The 24,126-nt window shown below is 38.6% G+C and overlaps 1 protein-coding gene across 2 annotated transcripts in view; it reads left to right on the top strand.

Annotated features, from left to right (window-relative positions):
- ZNF827 (zinc finger protein 827) overlaps nt 1-24,126 on the top strand; it is a 159,849-nt gene that overhangs the window by 130,900 nt on the left and 4,823 nt on the right. For both annotated transcript variants that reach the window (XM_012783773.2, XM_012783771.2), the window contains exons 9-12: nt 13,109-13,246; nt 15,795-15,966; nt 17,077-17,243; nt 23,860-24,051. In XM_012783773.2, the coding sequence (XP_012639227.1) occupies nt 13,109-13,246; nt 15,795-15,966; nt 17,077-17,243; nt 23,860-24,051 (669 nt within the window). The remainder of the gene's footprint in view (nt 1-13,108; nt 13,247-15,794; nt 15,967-17,076; nt 17,244-23,859; nt 24,052-24,126) is intronic.

Genomic DNA, 24,126 nt, shown 5'->3' on the forward strand with positions numbered 1-24,126 from the left:
TTCATAGGTAGATGCAGCGAGAGAAGCAGCAGCCCCAGCTACTATCCCCAAGTAGCTGATCCTGATTCCTGGGCTGTTGGCAGACACACCTGGCTCACAGACCTAGTCTGAGTATCAGAGTTTGCCATTTGGGTCAAATCTTGACTCTGAAAGAGGAAATAAATGTGCCAGTCCATTTGAAAGCTTCGTCTTTGAAAACTTTTTAACTCTTGGTTACTTGCGAGACAGAATTTGAGATTTGTTGTTATTCATTGTTCTCTTCTGCTGTGGATGTTACTGGTTTCCTTAACAGTTGATACAGCTCCATGAATTGGGTCTAGACAGGTAAAAAGCTTTTCCATCGGCCTTTACAGGTGTTGGGTATGTATGTGCTTTTTAAGTGAGAAATGTAAATATCTCTAGGAGTTTTGTCTGATGTTATATATGAAAGATTAGAATGTATGTGGACCACATTTTTAGCTCAGAAGACAGCTATAAGACCTTGAGGCAAATTAATACACTGAAAAACCAGCCATACACCGTTGAAATCAGAACATGGCAGCATTCCAACTCAAGAAGGAGCATTTGTGAGTTCCCATATTAATATTAAATGAAAAAAATCTTTGTTCATGCAACATTAAGGTTACAAATGTTCACATGCCAAAATCGGGAAAGAGCAGAAAATAAGATTCTCATGGTGACATCTGTTCTCCACTATAGTACATGTTCCATAGTACAGTGTATGGTTTGAAGACTGATTAGTTATGCAAAGCCTTTAGTATGTAGTGTGATTAAGAACCTGAACCCCAGCTTGTGGGAGACAGGGGAATAAGGTGAAGAGGGAGCCCAGCTTAGACCGATTTCACTCCCAGTCTGGATATCATTGCATGATCATAGGCTAGCGATTAGCTTATCCACACCTCAGGTTCTCTACGTAAATAGAGATATTTACATTTCTCACTTAAAAAGCACATACATACCCAGTACCTATAAAGGCCGATGGAAAAGCTTTTTACCTGTCTAGACCCAATTCATGGAGCTGTATCAATGGTTAAGGAAACCAGTAACATCCACAGCAGAAGAGAACAATGAATAACAACAAATCTCAAATTCTGACTCGCAAGTAAACTAGAAGCAGTAATATGCCTTTTTTCTAATTCTCCCTAATTCGCAGAAGGTGAGGAAAAGATTCCACTGAAGTGAAGTCTCTAAAGAATGTTGAGTCTTCACCATTGAAGTTAGAGTGACTTTCTGTTATGGTATGGGAAAGGGTGCAATAGGGACAGGCTAGGACTTCTTAGCCTCATCTGCTTAGAAGTTAGTTACATTCATTTACATATATCATGCATCAGTGTGTGTTTTCTCTCGTTTGCTTATAACTAGTGAAATTTTTATCAAGTCAATAAATATTGTCAACTATATTTAAGATCTGTGTAAAGAAAAAGGAATAGGAAAAGATGTTTTCAAAGATGATCAAGTCAGAATGCATGAGAAAAATAAACACACACAACTTATAGTAATACAGGGCACATAACTAGAATATGTTGCATTTCCATTCAGGAGTAAGGTAGTCCTGCCATATTTCCAAATTTATTATTTGATGTTTAGTTTGATTTGTAACTAAAATATTGCATTGGAATTTTTTATTTAATTTATTTGATCTCCTTTTCAATTTGAAAATTGAAATGGAAGGAAGACATATTTTTAAAAATATGTATTTCTCTTCTTTTTATTCATCTGCTTTGGAGTTGTATCATTTAGTATTATCTGTTACTTAAAAATATCCCTAGGCTTTTGGATATTTATATTTCTGGTTTGTGAGCCAAAAGTCCATTTCTTACTCTTTCCCAATCCTGAAATGATTAAATAAAAGTGGCTTAGATTTTTCATTTATTTATATTGATAATAGCAATGCCCTAACTTTTATACACAAGTTCAGTTCTTCAGACTCTTTGTCAATAGGGTATGCCTTTGAAGTAGGATTAAATTTATATCAAACTTTCCAACTCTAATTCCATTCCATTCTTCAACAGGGACATTTATGTTCAAGGCAGCTGATGAGGTTGTATTTTGATCTGAGGCTATGAAATGCAGTATTCAACAAATGATATTGGCCTCCTTGGCATCAGATCCAAAACGAGGTCACCAGCTTATAAAAATCTTGAGGCCAGCAGCTGTCATCCTTTTTCTACTTTGACACAGAGATTAAAGGTTCTTTGCAAAGAGGGTGACTTATCCCATGGACACATCTAGAGATGTGTGCAGTATAAGGGAAGCTGGTAGAGTATATACTCTTCCTAGTTGGGCTTACTGGGTTCAAATCCTGGCTCTACCTCTTACCAGGTGTGTAAGAACAGGCTAATTCCTTAACCATCCTGAGCTTTGATTTTTCTCATCTAGAAAATGAGGATAATGATGAAACCAGCCTTAATCTGTTGTTATGAAAATTAAATGAAATTATATAAGACCCTTAGTCTTAGCACAGTACCCAGAACAAAATAAGTGCTAAATAAGTCTTTAGCTATTCATATGTATAATTCCTCATTCAGCTATATCTAAATCTACAGTTTTCTCCCCTGTTAAAGAAAGTAAATGGCTGTTCGTATTATTGAGAACGTTACTATAGAAATGACCTATTTTATTTGTTAAAAAATGAAGTGTTCGCCAACTGTGTTACTTATTATGATTGGTAACAAATTACCAATACTATAAATCATTATGACATATTTTATAGGAAAATACTAATAATCCCTTTCTTCCTTTCCTGGCTAACAAAGTGCTATAATCTAAATGTTTATGTCCCCCCAAAATTCATGCATTGAAATCCACACCCACAAGATGTTGGGGCCTCTGGAGGTGATTAGGTCATGGAGGTGGAACTCTCATGAATGGGATTAATGCCCTTATAAAAGAGACCCGAGAGAGACTCTTTACCTCTTCCATTATGTGGGGATAGAGTGAGAAGATGACTGTCTATGGGGAAGAGGCCCTCATTCTTCTATTGCCTCTGTTTTTTATAAGCTAACCATACTGTGGTATTTTGTTATAGCAGACCGAATGGACTAAGACACAAGATATTTCCCAATCCTATGTCTGTGATTCCCCCCGGATAACTCTGCTTAATCAAATAGATAGGATTTATGGATCAAGCAGAAAAATATTTGTGATCAGTGTTGCCTTAAAATGTTAAATCTGTCATCAACTGACATAAATTTTATAATGTGCGAAGACCCAAGGTCAGGAGAAAGGCAGAATAGAATAGTTATATTTTCTATTAATATAGAATTCAATAGGTTAGGAACAGAGAAAGAAGACTGAAAATTTGAAACTGGCTGTAGTCATACAAGAATATTGCAGTGTCTGGGAGCTGATAAGGGCTTTAAGGAAATTTAGAAATCTTTAAAGGAATGGTTGATATGATCAAGCCTTGTCCATAAGAAAAGAAGACTAGAATAATTGAGAATACCCATGGATTCCAATCTTAGTGAAGAGAACTGCAGAGTCCCTAGGGGCTTACTGTTATAATATTTGGAAATGACTGTGACTTGAATTTTAAAAAGAAACATTCAATATTTTTAAAATACTCTATACATGTGGTGCATAGCACATCACATAATTTCAGGAATAAATGAACATTAAAATTTTAGTATTTTAGAAGGTGTTTTAGAAACTCTGAATTTTCAAATTTTAGAGTATTTTAGAAAGGTTAAATTTTTTAGTGATGATGGTCTGCTCTTTTTGTTATTTTATTTCCTCAATTATTCAATAAACATGTATTGAGCACCTACTTCAACAATAAGAAGAGGAAAGAGGGAATTCTCCTTTTTGCCAAACAATGATAATGTTTTCCTTCAAGATATTCTCCTATGTGCCCGTACTTTGTACTTAAATCATGGAATAAAACTGTTGAATTTAAAGATTTGCTATCACCTAATACAGTCTTAAGATAGACCTGCACCTCAATGCCTATTACTTTTCTTCACTGGGAAAAGTTGAAAGAGTAGTCATTGTAAGGTCTTATTCTGGGGCAAGTAAAAGCTGACCCAAAATAAGATGTAAAAACCTAGGAAGAGGCCATAAAGGAGTTGGACACCAGAAATGAGGCAAAAACTCCACGTTCTACCATTTTCTTTCCAAGTAGGTTCTAGGCATGCATTTGGGTTGCCCCAATAAAACTCTCTTTAAATTTATGTAGTCATAGATGTTCTTCTTTATGGTTGGTAAATTTATAGTGGAACAAATCAAGATTGTAACAGAAGATTCGTCTCTGGTGAAATTAAAACCATCAGACTTTTCTCTTTGATCTTGTAGTATAATGAAATAAATGGTTAAAAGTATGGTCTTTGGAGTCAGACTGACTTGGATTTGGGATAAGCTGTCACCAGGTTGGTGACTTTGAATTCAACCACCCTAATCCTGATACTGTATTTTAATTCTAAAATGGGAATGCTAATAGTACTAACACATAGTGCTGTCATAAGGTTAAATATATGTGTGAAATGCATAGTACAGTGGCTAATGCAGTGGTAAATCCTCCATAAATATAAGCATTTTTCTCCTTAATATACTTTTAACAAACTCTGATATTGTTTTGCATAATGGAGATAAATTGCCAAAATAGGGTGAAACTAGTTGTATGGTTTAAGTCTTTATTTATTGGAATCATGTTCAAGTTAACCACAGAGACCTAACCAATTGTGGATCTTTTTTTCTCACTTAATATGGAATTCACAAATAGGAAATATAAAACTGATACAACTATTTGAGGAAGACATCAAGTACCCACCTAATGTTTTGCTCTGCCACCCATATTGGTGGTTTTCATCTTCATTGTTGAAAGAGGGCTGCTCTGCCCCCAGATATCCAAGGATGAAGAGGCCAGGGTGAAGGGCCTTTTTACTAGACTGTCTTTTTTGGGGAACAGAGGGGTGTCAGAGAATCCCTCTATAGGAACTTCTATGTATATTTCATTGTCCAGAGCTATGTTTCATGGCCAGCCCACATACCTTCCTTCCCAGCTTCCAAACCCATTACATTGCCATCCTAAAAAAAAAAAAGGTAATTGTAGTTCTATTGGATATTGAATAAGTAATCATCACTATCTGCCACAACACCCCTCCCCCCCAAAAAACCACTCCCAGTCCTGATGATTTTTCTAAAAAGAAAAAGATTTTTAAACATTCTCAACATTGGAACATGCTGAGGGTATTTGCTAAAACTTCAAGTTCTACTGTCATCATTAAGAAGAGAGATGGTCACTGGTCTATGTAACTGGCAAGATAATAACCACGTCCTTTAGATGTGATTCCTGACAGTCAATATTGTCAGTTTGCTTCCATGTTACAATATAAAATTAGGTTGCCATTTAATACAGCAGTCATGATCTTGGAGATATGACTCTCTTTTATTCAGTGAGCTTTTATTGAGGATCCCACTGATCTTGGGAATAGAAGTAAAAGAAAAATGTAGAAACAACATCCAAATTTTCATACATGGATTTTTTTTTATCGTTATATAGAGGTGACAGATATCAGTTGGCTTGCATTCTGGCAGTGATTCTTTACATTTGCATGCTTAGAGAAGATCCCCATTGTGTACAAGTTCTATGTGATCACCCTCACTGGAAATAGGGGTACCTGGTCCTAGCCATTTTCTTTTACCAGAGGAATCAGCTCCCATTTTCTACTATTGATCTAAAATGGCCTTCATAAAGAACCAGATGTAGAAAACATTTATGGTTCTTTAGCAGCTTAACAGATTACAAGTCAATCAGTAAGTATTATTTAGGCTAACTGTTGCCCAGCACTAAGCAAAAAATGCTGCCCAGCTTTCCTGGGATGATCCTTCAGAAGCAGCTATACTAAGAATCAATTCTACAAACCCTTGTTCATGGTAGACTTTGGGATGGAATTCATATGGCTTGGAGGAGTTTGAAAGAGACCATAGGTCTGCCTCTGTTCTTTTAGGTTACCTGAGATAATTATTTAAATTTTCTTGGCCTCAGTTTCCTTATATGTAAGAAGCGAACATTGAACAAGACATTCCTCCTTGAACTAAGGTTTGGGGCAGCATGGAGAATTACTATGGAAACTGTTACTCAACCCTGTGCAAGTTATGGGGGGCCATGGGGGGCCGTGGGGTGGGAAAGGTCCTGGAATTTAATGCTTCATTTTTGAACTCCTAAAAATAAAGGAGTTGGATCTGAAGACACCTGAGTCCTCTACTTGATCTGATGTTCTGTCAAGCAGAGCTGACAGAGGTCTCTCCCAAATTCTATCAGATGAGTTTAATTAATGAAAATTTTTGGAGAAAATTTGATGGGCTTCATCTTCCCAGGACCTGTGCATGAGCCTTCCAAAAGTACTAATGCAAAACTACGTTAAATTTTTTAAGCATTAAAGTTTGAAGTGAACCCAAAGAAGACCAAGGCTGTGAACTCTTTTATACCTAGGAATCTCCACCAGTGTTTCTAATTAGATACAGATTGATAAAAATTGTTTATAAATTCTACTATCTTAGCAGTTCATTGAGTTGACATATTGACTGGCAGAAAATCCCATAGTTTAGGAAGGTCTTTGTAATGGTCCTTAAAGGGAAAATTGGTTACACAAAGACCTGTAGATAGGAGGTCATAGGGAACCTAATGGGTCTGTTAGGGCCTGCCATGAGCAATACCTCTGGCATCTTATGCAGTGTCAGTAGTGATAAATAAAAGAGTAGGACAAGTCACCAGTGCCAGCCATCTGATTTGTGGCCACATTTCTAGTACAGCCCCAATGCTCTAAGCTGAAAATCCTAAAAGGGTGGATGTTGGCAAGTTACCCTAAATTAAAATGACTCTGAAAAAATTAAAAGGTGATATAGAAGAGCTGTAGGCACTAGAACAAAGATATTAACCCCCAAAGAGTTATAAACCACAGCTAACTCTTAATTTCACAAGCAACCCTCAGGTGGTGGTAACTTGTTTTAGGCAGAGGTAGTGTAGAGCCCATGAAACCAAAGGATACAGCCATTAGGAGTAGGGTCTAACCAGACAATTACATGTCCTGTCTGGAAAATGACCAGAGAGGTTTTAATCTATCCGAGAGTACAGAGGATTTCAGAATTTCAGTTTGAGTTATGGCTCAAAACTTTCCCGCCTTGATGATGAAAGGAAGAAATGATCAAAAATCCCATATGTCACCATGGAAAACCCAAGTAGCCCAGAGCCTCTTCTTCAGTGGCCAGCCAGCTGATATGGATTTAGTTGATCTGGACAGTTATTTATGCATTAAGGTCATGTTTTGGCCAACCTTTTGCTTACAACTTTAACCAAATAAAGCCTTCTGTCTTAGCATTTCTCTTGCCAAAGTCAAGTTGAGAGATGGTTCTTTGAGTAGTTTATTTTGTCGGATAATACAGAGATCTCACGTGGTAAAATGCACCAACAAAGCCAAGTGATATACCAGATATAGGGCTAAATGGTGTTAAAATTGAAAGGAAACAAACTAAATTCCTTTCCTTTGTCTCTCTTGTGTGCTGAGTTTTTGTATTTTGAGAGTTTATTCTTTTGTTTGTTTTTGTTTACTTGTTATTTATTTATTTTATTCATTTTACAAAAAATGTTCCCTAAATGGCAGTGAAAGGCCCAAGTGAACTTTCTTAAGTAATGAAAGCTTACCCCTCAGAGGGGTAAGCTTTTAGGACTTTACCATTTGATCTTCCTCTTATTCCTTCTTTATTTTAATTTTTGACACAGTTTCTAGCTTCTCTGTGCCTAGAAATATTCTAAGCTGGCACTTTCCTAGTGTCTGTGAATTATTGCTAAATTTGCACATGTCCACTTGTAACCAAGAGTATTAAACTCAAAGAACAGGAGAAGTAGAAAAATCCCTTCTTTGTTTATTGTAGACTTTGGCCTTGATTTCAAATGACTTGGTGGAGATTGAATGAGATCGCGGGTCTGTCTCTGTTCTACTAGAGGAACTAGCCAGGTTACCTGGGGTAATTACTTAAGTTCTCTTGGCCTCAGTTTCCTCACATATGAGAAGAGAACATTTAACAAGACGATCATTAAGGCTTCTCCCTGAACTAAGGTTCGGGGCAGGATGGAGGCTTAGTTACTGAGGAAACTAGTTCTCAGTCCTGTGCAAGTTGTGGGATACCCTGGGGTGGGAGAGGTCCTGGAATTTAATGCTTTGATTTTGAACTCCTAAAAATAAAGGAGTTCTGAAGATAGGATGAAGGATCTGAAGATACCTGAGTCCTCTGCTTGATCTGATGCTCTGTCAAGCAGAGTTTGATAGAGCTCCCTTCCAAATTCTACCAGATGGGTTTAATTAATGAAAATTTTTGGAGAAAAGTTTGATGGGTTTCATCTTCCCAGGACCTGTGCATGAAATGAGACATTTCCCCTTAGATCACTAGGTCATAGGAAGCATAATTTGGCATACTGTATCTTGGCCAGTTAGGCCTCATCAGTATGAATGAGGAGCCTCAGTTCACCATAAACAGGAAGAACTGAGAGCCTTCTGTTGGGACTGCTAAGATGGGATCATTCTCTCTACAATATGTTCCTATTTTTCCTGCTATACTTTAAGGACAAAAGTGCTTAATTCTATATGCCTACGATTTATTTGGGGAAAAAAAAACAGTTTAAGGAAGAGAAAAAAATTAAATCACATTCAAGGCAAAGACCACAGGTGGATAAGTAGAGAGAGAAACATTTCATTGCATAATACAGAATAGCCAGGGATTTATGGAGACAATTTATGGATATCTCAGAATATAAGAGTATGAAAAGAAATGTTTTCTAAGAAACAAAATCCTATGAGACTCTATATAAAAAAAGAGGTTGTCATTAGACAAGAATCTCTAAAAGAAATGAAGAGAAACTTAAATATACTTTCACAGCTACTAAAAATAAATAATGGAACAAATACTAAAGGATATGGAAATACAAATGAAGAAAAACAACAAATTTAAAATAATACTTATATTCCAAACTATTTTGTGACTTTGGAACTGATTTAAAAGCAATAACTGATATGTGTATTTTTTGTTGTATTTGTTATGCATCATTAAAAAATTTTTCAAAGGCAAATGTCTTAATCTAAAAGAAGCTTTTAAGGGATTTTTGTTTTGTTTTGTTTCTCCCCCTTCCCAAGCAGAGGAAGATAATTAAGATGGAAATGTGTTCAGCTGGCTGAAAAATCATGAATGTGGAGAGTTCTTTACAGGATGCTGGAGTTTGGGAATAAAGCCTAGAACCAAACATCCAAAGTCCTAAGACCAAGAGTAACCATGGGAGGGGGTTTCAGTTAAGAATGCTATAAATAATAGAAAACCCAACTAACAGTAGCTGAAACAAACTGGACTTATTTTACTCACAAAACAAGAAGTCCAGGGTGGGTGGTTGCTGGCATTCATTCAGATCTGAGAAATGCCGTTGAGGACCTATACTTTTCCCACCTTACCCTTCCTCCATTCTTGGCAGTTGGCTTTCATCCTTAGGCCTCATATTCCCAAAGTGGCTGCCAGAATCCCAGGCATTTCCTCTGTACTCAGTCCAGAAAAAGAAGAGAGCTAACACTAGGCATACCTTTCCTTTTATCAGGAAAGCAAAAGCCTTCTCATTGGCCAGAACTTTAGCACATGACCACCCTCCAGCTGCCTCTGTAGAAGGCAGGGAGAAGGAAAGTTGAGAATGACTATTGTGTTAACCGATATATAGTTTCTGCCAGAGAGTTTGTCTTAAACAGAATCATCTTGTGGCATGATGCTATTGGGAAGAAGTAAGAATATAGAACCTTAAGAGGCATGGCTCAGGGCTGCAAACATATCCTCTGATAGAATCATGAAGGCAGTTCTTGGATTGAATTAAACTACCTATTCAAAAGGCATCTGCCTTTTCATTATGAATTAGCCATAGACCTTAATTAATGCTGATAAATTCTCAGTCTTTTTCACTATAAAATAAGAGTAATGTTTATTCCCTACCTCACTTGGATCCTTTCATTCAGTCATTCATTTATTCAACAGATATATACTAAGCACTTCTTATGTATCAGGCGTTGGGCTAATGCTGAGGATACACAAATAAATAATGCAAAACCCCTTTCCCCAGCGACTCATGTTCTAATAGGGAAGGGAGGCCAGGGGATGTATTGATCAGTGCTACATGTTAGACTCTGCAGGGGGCTTTATATACAGGAGATAGATGTACAATGTAGAAGATACATAAATGAATGATATAATAGGTAAAGTAGTACAGCAGAAATTATTTGTAAAAGTGCTTTGGGACAGAGAAGGGGAAATGACTGATTCTACCTTGGGAAAAGGGGAAGGCTTTACCCAGGAGATGAAGTCTGAGACAGGGCTGGAAAATGAGTAGGAGTTTGGTGTACAAAAGAGGTGGCGGTGGGGAGTAGCTTTTGGTGGAGATTGATTCAAGAGCACTGACAGATTAAAAGGGAATAGTTTGTTCCTGAAAGGTTGAGCAGTCCACTCTGCAGAGCATTTGGGTGGTGGGAAGTGGCCGGAGCCAGGCTGTGAAGGACCTCAGAATCCAAGGGAAGGAGTTTAGCCTTGGGGAACTGTTGGAATACAGGACAAGACATAATCAGATTTGTGCCTCAGAAAGAACATTCTGGAACCCATGAGGTGAGGAGAGGCTGCTGGAAGGCAGAGAAGCTGTTTTGGAGGCTTTTGCAATAATCTTGGTGAGAAAGGATGACTCAATTAAGGCCGTGGAGTCCAGAAAGCTCTTTGAACTAAGATGGACAACTTCTGATGACTGGTTGGATGTGCTAAAGATAAGACAGAGGGAGAAATCAAAAAAGATTGTGAGGTTTCTCACGTGGCACTTGGGTGGCATCGTTAACAGGAAATGCAGAAGAAAGTGGCATCTATTGAGCTCCATTTCAGCTTCATCTCAGCTTCGTGCAAAAAGGAGCAGGCCTTACACTTCAGTACTTGTGTTGCCAAAGTAATATCCCTCTTCCCAGTGCCCTGCCCTGCCTCCCCCAGCTGTGATTCAAGGTCATGTTCTGGGATTAGGCTCAGAATGGCCTGTGGTTGCATTGTTCCTACGTGTGAAGACGGATTGCTGTGGTGAGTGCAAACATCAAGTGGGGAGAGGAGCCACCCTGGACAAGGCCTGGGGACCAGGCGCAGGGGTGGGGCTGACCAGGAATGGGCTCCCCCATAAGAACTCCACCTGCCTTTCCGCAGCTGCAGGTGTTCTTTCTGCTTAGCTGTAGCAGTCTTGGTAGTTTTCATCACGTTCTAAAACCAGCAGAGGGAATTGGACAGTCTATGATACTTAAGCTTCTTGAGTACATGACTAATGCTTGAAAAAATTGTTAAGAGACTTCTTTCTTTTTAATTACATCTACTTGTTTGGTATGTGCCCCAATTAATTCATTCTTGTAGTGACTGTATTAGAAGACCCTGTACTCTCTTGACCTCTCCTTATAATTATTACTGTCATCCTCCTTTGAAGCACTATTTTGATTACACACTGTAAAGGAGCCACTAAAATACCCTCTCATTTCAGCGTAGCTGTAATGCCCACTGCTTGGACTCAAGGACAATCCTCTAAGAGTGGTTCTTGTTCTCAGAAGTTCAGTTGGCCTGTCGCTCCCTTTTCACCTTCCCTTCCCCCACTACTCCACCCTTTCCCCCTTAGAGGTTTTTAGTCACACATTCCTATTTTAATAAGACAAGCTCTTCCCCCTGAGGTCCCAAGAGCTGTGTTTTAACAAACAGATAAATCAATATATGTGCTTTATCAGTGTTGGGCTTGCTGGCAGGTGTGTCATAGCAAACATGATTGCAGTTTCACCATCATTCCACCCCCCCCCACTTTGCAAACACTCTAGTTTGTTTGTTTGTTTGTTTCTTCTTTCCTTAGATGACTCTCTGGCAAAGCTTCATTCAAATGAAAATTGATCCGGTTGACTCATCCAAATACAGGTGGAAACCTGTGTTTGGAAAGCAGTTTTAACCACATTGTGGGAAATAAAGTTCTTTCTTCTGATGTTGTCTCTGATCAGTGTTCTGAGCATTTTCATCTGCCTGGATCTTAAGAAAAGTTCTTTCCACCATTTAATTATCACCACATGGTATCCAGTTCTATAATATAGAACTGTACTTTAAGAAGATTCACAATAATTGACTGAGGTAAAGGACAAGATATTAACTCAGTATATCATTTGTCTTGTTCTTTAGAGAGAGGCCGAAAGACTTATTAGTGGCCTATTCAAGTGTCCTTTTGGAAGTGTCCCCTTCCCTCTTTTTGGTGTTGTCACTACTCTCATTACATTACTATAGAAGGAATGTGTGTATAATCCATTACAGTTCAGTGAGAAGAAATATGGATAAGAAAATTAAAGTTAATCCTTTAGATAATAAGAGAATAAACACATTTTAAGATGACAAGGGAATGTATTAACATCGGCTTATTTCATTCATGGCTATGAATTATGTGCAGATAACCTGTGGTACTCAACTATTTTCCCAAATATGATGAGACTTTGGGGAAATTCTAGTTGTTCATTCTCACATTAGGGAGTTTTATGTGGAACAGTATGCAGTTATCATCACTGAGTCTGCCTACTATAAGTTCCTCATTAAGCATTTGGTACAACCTGGAACATAGAGCAAAACTTTTCTTCATACTAATAACAGTGAAAATGTATTTCCTTTTAAGGGATTGAACCATTTATTTTCACATCAGAATCTGAGATTTACAAGTCTTTATTTATTGTCTTGTGGCAAAAGTCTACATTTCTAAAATTTTTACATGCAGTTTAGCCATTCACTCATCAAACGAGTACTTATTGAGTATCTACTATATGCTAGGCACAGGGCTGTCAATCTGCTAGAGGGTTAGATTGGCTGGTCTCTAGTGAGGAAAGAGAGAAACACTGGAGACTTGGTTGGAATTGGAATCTACTTGCCACTGCAGCTTTCAAGAGTGTCTTAGAGACAGGAAGTGAGCATGAAGCCCACTTACAGGGGCTTGTTTGTATTTACTAGCCACACTCTTCAGAGGGAAATCTCTGCTGAAATCCTAAATGTCAACTAATATAAAATGTGTTCATTTTGCCTTGTTTCTTCCTCATGATGCTTTGTTCTTTTGGCCCAGAAACAGACAAGATAGTACTCGAGGCAGGAAACGGATTGCCCTCCTGGAAATTCAATGACCAGCTTTTTCCCTGTGATGTGTGCGGGAAAGTGTTTGGCCGACAGCAGACATTGTCCCGACATCTCTCACTGCACACAGGTGAGTCAGGGCTTCACATGTAAGCCCTCCACACTCCATCACCATCTTCCCTTTTATCAGGAAGCTGAGTTTCTGTAAAAGGAGTATTACAGGAATGATAGAAATGTGTTTATCCTAACCTTTTCAAGCCACTTTACTGGGCATGTTTAAAGAAGACCCTGGAAAGCTTTGTTATTTATATTGAAAGGGCTCATTGAGTTCCAGGTAGGACTGATGAGAAAAGATAACACATTTAGGCATATTCAGGTAAAATTCTTGAACTCTATAAAGAATTTATTGGTCTCATGTTGAAGGTGCAGGGGATGTGGACTTACCCCATCTTTTTGGCTTATCTTATTGCATGTGGGAGCAGTGGGGAAAAGAGCACCTTGGTGGAGAAAGTTAGTACAGAAATATGGTTGGTTCTGATGGTTGGGAAAGGGAAGGCAACCAAGTCAACAAAGTGTAAATAGAGGAATAAATAGTAACTTAATCAGTATAGCAAAAATCAGTGAAGACAAAAAGACATAAGGTGAAATCAATAGTAAAAATAAAACAAGATGGAAATAATAAAAATCAAGCAGTTCAGTTTTAACATTGAAAGTCAAGCTTTTAAAAAATCCAAATATATCTTATTTATAGGAAACACAAAAACAAAATGAAAAGTTCAAAATAAAGGTTTTATATATTACACAAAATAAAAAAGAAAGCAAGAACAGTAGTATTAATATGACAGGATTAATTTTGTCCTTTTTTCCTCTTTATATTTTTAATATTTTTAATCTTAAATTCCACCAAAGACAAAATTTAGTTATATACTTAGCCACAAAGAAAAGTGGAGTTTTTATAAGGCCACATTCTCTGAGCATTCTTAAATGAAATTTAAAACAACCAAGGATCAATAAAATGTCCTACCTAATTGGATCAAAGAAAAGGGAAGAAAATCAAAATTCAGATAACAGATATCTTCTTAGAAGGAACGAAAAAAAGAACACTTCATACCTAAACTTGGCACAACTGGCGACAGCACTAGTCAGAGGAAATTTATAGACTTAAATGTTTTAATTAGAAGACAAGAAAGACAAAAATAAAGGAACTGAGCACTCATCTTAAGGAATTAGTACAAGAACAACAAAATCTAGGAAGATGGCCATAAAATAGATAAATCCCTTTAAGCCTGATTAAGAAAGGAAAGAGAAGCAAAAATACTCAAAATAAGAGGAATGAAAAAAAAAAAAAAGCCTAATCATCAATGTAGATGATATTAAAGAATTGTTAGAAAGGACCCCTCTATGTCAAAAAAAGGGCTAAAAACTTAGATGACAGAAATAATTTAAACATAATTACCAAAATTGATCCAAGAAGGGAGAGGGAAATTTGAATAAATCAGTTACCAACGGGAAATTTGGAAAGATGAAGGAGATATTATTAATAAAGTCATCAGGTCCAGAAATTTTCCCAGGTGGGTTCTTTCTAACCTTTGAAAAGAGGAAATTCCAATGTTATTAAACCTTCCCAAATGATAGAAAAAGATAAAGACCTCCGTAGTTCACTTTATGTAGCAAGCCTAGCCTTAATAGCAAAACTTAACAACCTCACTTATTAATACAAATGCATACATTGTAAAGAAAGGGCTGTATTTTATCTGCACTGTGGGGCTGCCCTGCACCCAGCCCTGCTGAGCTGCCGGCCCTTCAGCTGCCAGGGACCACTATGATAATAAGCATGCCTGACATTTTGTAGACAAAAACTTTTTTCCATGTTCTTCTCTGTGAAGTAAATGGCAGGTATTTTCTTTAAGCCAGGCCCAGTAATACCAAGTAAGCATTAAGCACAGAAAAATGAAGTTGTTTTTTCCTTCGTTATTACCTTTATCTGTACAATGAAAGCAAAGCCTGCTCCTTTTACTTTAATTTGCTTGATTAATCAAATGAATTCCGAATGCCACTCTGGAAACGTTCCTGCAACATTCGTCAGTTTTATGAGAGGGTTTCCATTAGGAAATTAATTGAAATTTTTTATTTTATTTATATATGAAATTGCCAATTAAGTTATTTCACACAGCATTTTTTTCCCCTTTAATTTCATTAGTATTTTTATTTCTTGGCTGACCCAGGCCTGGAGCTTAGGGAAAATGATGGGGTCTCTCTTACACTGCAGTCCTATGAGGGCTGTGCTGCATTCCCCTCGCCGTGCCCTGTACTCCCCCGCTAACACACAGGTGCGTGTGCACAAACACACACACACTCACGCCATACTCTTTTGGCCCTGTGGGGCTCACCTTATCAGGAACGGGGGGGGGGGGGGGGGAGGGACATTGTGTGTCCAGGAGAAAGCAGATTGTCTAGTTGCTCTGAGACTTTATTTTATATTTAGAAGTATTAATACAAGAGTGATCTGCTGGGTAAAGTCTTTTAGATACTTACAATTCCAAGGCATTACCTCTGCCCCCATTTGGAATGGTACTTGAGCCTTTTAACTCTGATACCTTTAACTGATCTCTTGCAAGGTGTTGGGATTTCATTTTTTGAGAGCCATTCGGGTTTTTTACCTGTTTCTTCTCTCCCAGAGGAAAGAAAATACAAATGCCACTTGTGCCCCTATGCTGCTAAGTGCCGTGCAAACCTGAACCAGCACTTGACCGTCCATTCCGTGAAGCTGGTGAGTACAGACACTGAGGACATTGTCAGCGCCGTCACCTCTGAAGGCAGTGATGGGAAGAAACACCCTTATTATTACAGGTGAGTTGTGGATGGAAAGTGCTACTCTGGACATCTCAGACTCCCGGCTTCAACACCCTCTGCCTATCTGCTAGAGGAATATGTCATGAGGCCCCTTTTCTCAATCATAGCTGACCATCATTTTAATATTTTCTTTGCTTAGATTGAACCCTGCTGTTGCACAGACTCCTCTCTTGGCTTGGGTGGCCCTGGTAGAATTAATAGAAAGAGAAATGGAGGTGGCTCTCTGGGGTGGAGCTCCAGAGAATGACAAGTCTCTGGGGATGATTAGCTTTTAGGTCTCTGCAGCTCAGAAGGTCCCACCTGTGAAACTGTGTGCTTTGCTGCTTCCTAAGAATTAGTGGGAGGGAAAAAATGAGGAAAAATAAATCTGAGAACTCTGAGGAAACAGCCCAGAAAAAGCATTACATACTTTCCCCTGGTTGTGTTGCCCTTTAGTACCTGGATTTTATGTTTTCCTGTCATATTCAGCTATGAATCAATATCAGTTTGGTGACCATAAAACCCCAAGTTTCAGGCTCTCTACCAAATTTTGCCCTAGAGATATGCTACACAGATTGGCAGAAACTTGCATTTGCACAAAATGTCTCCTTGGATGAATGACCTCTATTAAAAGTTGTCCCAGACAGGACTGCCTCTTGCTCAGAGTGCCATACGATGACATTAATGTGTTTTCATTACTACAAAGGAGGGTTTCCAGAGCCAGAGAGAAGCTTATGTGGCATGAGGTGCTCTCTGAGTTTATCAGTGGACCAGCACCACTAAAGATCTTAGCAACATCGCCCCATATCTCTTTGCCCAAAGGAGTCAGTTAGGTGATATGCAGCATCTGGAATCTGTAGTTTTAATTAACTTTATAATTGTTTAGCATCATTATAGCACGTATGTGATTGTTACATTATGCTGGCCCTTAATCTGTTTGGCACAGTGATCACTTCAGAGGCATCCCAGAAAGCAGAAGAATTTTCTAGTGCAAAACCTTTTGGTGTAGAGGAAATGTGTGTAAAATTCCAGTTTTCTTGAATATGCCACATATAAATGGGTATCCTACATTTAGAAGCATGTATCACTCTTCTCTCTCCCCCTCTCTGATTTCATCCTTTCATATAGTTGTCACGTGTGTGGGTTTGAGACCGAGCTCAATGTCCAGTTTGTCAGCCACATGTCACTCCACGTGGACAAGGAACAGTGGATGTTTTCCATCTGCTGTACTGCCTGCGACTTCGTCACCATGGAGGAAGCGGAGATAAAGACTCACATTGGCACCAAGCACACAGGTGACCATTTCTGTCTGTCCTTCTCACCTTTCTCTTCCATCCCCTGCATCACAGAGTGCCTGCCACCTGGCAGAAGCATCCTTGCCACCATGAGACATTGACATGTCCTTCCATGGAAAGAAGGACTTTCCCAGGAAAAGAACCACATTTCCCTGTAATCATAATACTGTTGCCTGGCACAGCCGGTGCCTCACTGCTCTGAATGACTTACAAGTGCAGTGAAAGGTGCTGAGCTGTTTGCTTGTTCCTCTTCCTCATTGCCATACCTAATAGCCATTAAGTTCTTACAATGCCCCAGGCTCAAGCCTGTGCACATTGGATCTCATTTAAGCCTCATCGCAACCCTGCGATGTGAATACTATTGTCACACTGTACAGTAGAGGTAGAGAAACTGAGGCTTAACAGAAGTGGGGTATTCCATTCAAGGTCAGCCCCTGGGATGTGACTGCTGAAACTCAGCCTACAATAGGTTTCGTTCCAGAGCTTGCTCTCTGCATCATTGCTGTTCTGACAGCCTTGAGAAACACTTGGCAAACCTTTGAACCTTTCTGTTTTGCCCTGTCAGGGCACAGCGCCCCTACTTCTGTAGGTTCTGTTCCTCTCCCATGAACCTGCAGCCCTGATGTTCTCTATATCGACACATGGCATGCGTATTCAGGAGCAAAGAAAACCAGATCCTCCTGAAACAAATTGATCACTTCTAGGCTGTGGCCAAGACTTTGCCAGTGCTCACCTTTCATTTAAGCTTCTTGCCATTCTGGTTAGCTTTTTCCATTTATTGATATTAACAATTTGACTTCACCATGCAATTATACTCTCACAAGTGATGGTTACAAATGACACCAGTGTGGAGTCATTAAGTGAGAGTCAGGAGCGCTCCCCCTGCATTTGCAGTGCTTACAAATTAAGAGCTGATATTGCTGACTGCCAGCCCTGAGTGTTGGGTCAGCCTCGCACATCATCGTCCCTTGAAGGATTCAGGAAGGGGAATTTCCCTGACAGTTGTGCTGACGATGTGCACGGCAGAGAAGGATCTCTCTGTACTTCTCTGGCCGCTTTGGCTCAGTGGTGCCAACAGCAATAAAAGCTTGTTTTTGTCAGTAAATTGAGCAGCCATGACTTGGAAGTCTGCAGAGAGCCGTTATGCTGACTGAGAAGGTGCCATTTTTACAGTCAGTTGTCTGACTGTAACCACATTAGCCCGTGGGCAGCAGGTGAGCTGGGAAACCCATGTTGAAGACAAATTAAATCCGGCATTTCTGGAGTGTGGAGGGAGGGAAATGGAGGGAAAAGCCAGCATGTCTTTCATTTCCACTGGCTTTTCAGATATTCTTTTTTCATCTTTTCTGTTAAACCCTTGTTCTTCTAACGCTCTTCACACCAAAGTATGCCTAAACCCAGCTGAAAACCTTCCTACCTCCCACCCACTCCCTAATCCCATTCTACCATAAGGACACTGTAGAAACCATAACGGCTGGGAAGAAGCTGAACTTATCATCATTTCATTATCATCAATGCAAACATCACATTTACAACTAATCAGTGCGAACATACTCCTAATTGCCACAGTGAATATAGCAAAGATCTTGTTTCCTCTGCAGTGACAGGGCTCCTTGTCTAGCTGGGAATATGCTCCTTTGGTAGTACAGAGAGCCAAGACTGAAATGTATTAGTTTCTCTTTAATTCAGTAGAAGCCTTTAATGCTGCCACTATAAGGGTAAGGTTAAACCCTATTTCATAAGCCAGGACCCTGCAAATTTTTTTAAGAGACCAGACAGTAAATACTTTAGGTTTTCAGGATATATAATTCCTGTCACTGCTATTCAACTCTGCCATTGGAACTTGAAAGTCGTCATAGATGATGTGCAAATGAATGGGTATGTCCATGTTGCAATAAAAGTTTATTTACAAAAATAGGAGGCTAGTTTGGGCCCAAGGGCTACAGCTTGCTGACCTCTGTGACAAGTTAATGATCTCACAAGAGTGTTTTCTATATTTAGTGCTGTTTTGAGCTATATGAATTTGACCCGGAATATATTAATCTAAATCTATAAATGAATAAGCTGTATTGTTGTGCAGTTACAATATAAAGCATGCGTATATATAAAGCATATGATATATATATATATGCCATGTAGCATATATAGCAATATGTATTCCTAAGAATAAGGAGCTTGTCTAAGTCACTGCATTATCCCCACTCCCCAGTGTAAGTGGGGAGTAAATGTTCATTCAGTAAGTGAATATGTATGTATACAAATTCATCTGCATGTATTTGTGCATGCCAAATAAGAAATTGCTCAGACATAGCCCTTGCTCAAACTTTAGAGGTCTTATTTCTATAATCTATGTAGAAGAAGTTATTTGATATGCGGGAAGTACACATTGAATTCTAGATCTGGGTTCTAGACCCATATAACATAAATAGCATTGTGAAGTTAAGAATTCATATAACTTCTCTGAGCATCCATCTATTCCCTGAATTTTAATTAATAGATTCACAGTAATATGCCCTACAGGCCTACGATTCTCTAATTCTATGAGACTTGCTCTTTAATTTGATTTACCTGTCTTAGGAAAAGGCACCTATGGTTTCAGGACCCTAGGAAATCTGCAGTGCTGTCTTGTTACTAAATACTTAAGTGAAGTTGTGATCTACAGGATGAGCTTTAATCAACAGCACATATTTACTTAGTCTCCTATGGAACCCATGCTTTCTCACACTCCCTTATGGGTTACGTTACCTAAGGCACACTTGTGAAAGGAATACTGAGGGGGTCTCTGAAGGACTGTCATCTCTTGAGATGTTTCTGCATAGTGACCTCTTCTTACCCCCTTCTCCCACTTCCTGCCTGCTTATCCCTGCAGGGGGAAAATAGCCCCTCTGGTGCTTGTGACCTTTTCAGTACAAATTTTGCTGCAATTCTTAAATGTTGCGCTAAGTGGCATTGAGGAATCTGAATTTTTTGCATTGAGGAATGCGAAAAATAAAACAATCAATACCTCACCTCACACTGATACCAAAATAAGTTCAAGATGACTTACAGAATTCCTGTTAACAAATCAGCCCTAGAAAAGCTTGAAGAAAATAGAACAATATTCATCAGACTTACAGAGTGAAGATTTATAAAACCTTAAGTGATAAAAGAAATCACAAACAGAAAGAAATAAGAGATTTGACACATAAAAATTTCTTCAGTTTGCAAAGGAACAAAAAGAAAAGGAAAACCAAAATCACAGTCTGAAAAGTGTGTTTATAAAATTGACAAAAGGTTAATATATGTACTACATAGGATATTTATATAAACAGGTAGGTAAAACTTTAGGCGTATAGTTGGAGCATTGGCAAAGGACAAAAGGACATGAACAGTCAGTTCACAAAGAAATAAAAACCAGCCACTTAACATATGGAAAAACATACAACCTCACTAGTAGTCAAATTAAAACTCAGCAGTGGCTTCTATTTCACCTGCTAAGTCTGGAGAACATTTTCTAGTGTTATCCACTGTCACCAGGATGCTGCTGCTCTCATGTTGCTGCTGCCCTGCAAAGTGGTAAAACTCTTTGGAAACTAATTAAGCTATGTATACCAAGAAGCTTAGAAATGTAATGTCTTATGGCCCAGTAATCCCACCTCTGGGAGTTTATTCAAGAGAAAATATTCAAATTGTGTAATAATGATTTTAACTTAAAATTTAATTTTATGGAAATAAGTGGAATAGGATAAGTCCCCTCCACAGATATAATATTATCATTTACAACTATTAATTCATAAATATTTTCATGAATTTTTTGAGAGACAGCTATGTGCCAGGTATCTAAAATAGCATGGGAAAATAAAATATGTTATTGTTATATTTTATAAGCAGCATACATTTTATAGTAGAGTAATAATAATATATTCTATAATGCTTACCATGAGCCAGACATTCTTCTTAGTGCTTTACATATAAACTCCCATTGAATTCTCACAACCACCATATGAGGCAAGTGCTGGTATTAGCCCCATTGTATAGATAAGATAATTAAGGCACAAAGTTAAGTACCTTGTCGAAGGTCATACAGCTACTGAGTGGTACAGGTGGGATTCAGACTCAGGTAGGTATTCTGGACCTAAAGTCCTTATTCTTAACCATGGTGCTATTAAGGGCAACAATTTAAAAATAAAAATGCTTACATCTTTAAGAATGAAAAGAAGAACACCAAAATATAATGGTTTCGTATTTAGGCATCAAGGTGATTGGTAAATTTTTTTGGTCTCGATTTCTCAATTTCCATTTTTTTAAATCATGAAATATTTAGAGTTTTTTCTTGTTAAATTTCTCTTCAGCTGGTTGTCCTAATGTGTGAGGTTGTGTACATCACCTTGGATCTCAGCCTTGGGTGTAGCTGGCAAGGGCCCCCTGGCTCACTCTCTACAGACAAGGCAAAAGAAGATGAGGACAGAAAGTCGGGGAGGCTGCTTGGATTAGGATTGCACACTGCATAAGCTGGGCTCTGTCCCCCTGCTGCGTCTCAGAGTGCCTGACACAGCACCCTGTATCTTTATAAATGTATTCATTTAGGTAGCTCTGCCTAGTGCCTTAAGCCTGAGGGTACTTGAATCTCTTTTTAAAAATGGTAATTCAGATTAATGTGTTTTAATTCTAAAAATGAATTTAAAATAATCACTTGCAACACACCAGTCTTAGAAGATGGGTTTACAATATCAGGGATTCAGGGCCCCCACTGGAAATGTTCTGTTTGTCTATAGAATGCAACTAAGCTGGTTAAACGTGTAGATAAGGTGCTGGCAATAATGACACTAGTTCCCACATAACTTCCTTGTACCAAGGGAAGACTGCATTCTAAAGGCATATACCATCCCTGCTCGTGGTCAGTGACTGAGGTCACATATGATCTGCCCATGAACCCAGTTCAGTTGTGATAGGAATAAGATTTTTAAAATTCTGAAGTAAGAATTGTCTGCCCTGAACCCTGAGTGCAGTTCTGACAGGAACAGGATTTGAAACCATTAAAAGTGGGTAAATATTTCTTCCTTTCTCTTTTAAAAAAAAATTTTTTTTTAATTGGGTAATATATGTTCACTCAAAAAAATTTCAAAAACAGAATAAAAGTAAACGAACATGATAATGATAATTTTTAGCTGTAGATGTAACCCACCATTACAGTTCTGTTTACTTCTAGACATTTTATGCTTGTGCGTGATTTATTTTTTAATCTTCTAATAAAGGAAGTTAGGTTGTAGAATTTATAATACTAGATTGCTTCACTGACTGATTTGAAGGTAACCGAAAAACAGTCTCCCTATATTTTCTACTCTAACCTAAAACCATGGAGTCACATTGAATCTGTAAGTCATCATAACAATCCCAGGTCTCCTGAATTAGGAACAAAGTATGGCTCTCCACTTATTTGACGTTTATAATGTATATCTTTAATTTATCACAGTATAACTTCAAGTGATTATACCATTTCATATGTGGCATAAGAACCTCACAATCCTATACTTATCTTCCTCCCTGCCCGGCCTTTATGCTGTTCTTGTCATATATTTACTTATGTGTGTGTTATAAACCCTAAAATACCCTTACTTTTGTTTAAACACAGTTCACTGATGCTCTTTCCATGTGGGGGGGGTCTTTTTCCTGTTTCATTTCAGATAGTCTCTCTAGCTGTTATCATCAGGTTTACTAATCACTCTGCTAGCAATACATCAGTGAGTTTTTCCATTTCAAATGTAAAATGGTAGTTTTCACATATAGAAATTTGATTTGGATGGTTTTTATATCTCCCATTTTTCCACTTTGGACATATGGAATACAGTTGTAGTAATGTCCTCATCTGCAAATTCTAACAACTGGGTCAGTTCCGGGTCCCTTTTGATTGATTATTCTCCCCATTTTCAGTTGTTTCTTATTCCTTTGCACATGTGATAATCTTTGTTTGGATGCCAGACATTGTGATTTCAACATGTTGGGTGCTCATTATTTTATATTCCTATAAATATTCCTGACCATTGTTCTAGGATGCAGCTAATTACTTGGAAACCTTGATCCTTTGGTGTCTCTTATGATTCGTGAGGCAGATCTAATAACTAGGGAGTGATTCATCTAGGGTTTACCCATTATTAAGAGACTTTCCTCAGTTTTCTATCTCTGCATGTCTCTGGAGTTCTTTCTCCGTGCTATTCTCTCTTCTCTGGTACTCTGTCCTGCATAGTCTGGTCAAACCCTCAGCTCTATCTCCTCCACATGAAGAATCCAGGAATCCATCAGACTCCACTTGGTTCCTCCTCCCTGCACTGCAGCCTGGAAGGTCTCTCAGGGCAGGAAGCTGATCAATCAAAGGGCTTACCTCATTTGTTTCCTGTCTCTCAGGAACCACTCATTGCCTAACGTCCAATGTTGTGTGAAAAGTGTTGTTTGATATGTTTTGAAAGGAGGTAGGTGTGCTGGGACTGGGGATCCCAGTGTGTGTGTTGGGAGCTGCAGACATAGCCTGTGCTCCCAGAATGGCGATGCCTTCCTGAAACCAGACTCCCCACCCTTAGCACCCATTCTAAGAGTTTTCACCTCCTAAGTAACAGGCCTGGGTTATGTTTTAATTTTTCAGGAGAAGACAGGAAGACCCCCAGTGAATCAAATAGCCCCTCTTCATCCTCGCTCTCAGCTCTAAGTGATTCAGCCAACAGCAAAGACGATTCAGACAGCTCCCAGAAAAACAAGGGCGGGAACAACCTGCTGGTCATCTCTGTCGTGCCTGGGAACCAGCCCTCACTGAACAGTGAGGAGAAGCCAGAGAAAGGTAAGGAGGAGTTGGGTGTGGCCTGCTCATCCCTCCCCACTCCAGGATGACCCATTCTTAAGAATAAGCCCTGGA

Source organism: Microcebus murinus, chromosome 15 (assembly GCF_040939455.1).
Source record: "Microcebus murinus isolate Inina chromosome 15, M.murinus_Inina_mat1.0, whole genome shotgun sequence".
Taxonomy (NCBI): Eukaryota; Metazoa; Chordata; class Mammalia; order Primates; family Cheirogaleidae; genus Microcebus; species Microcebus murinus.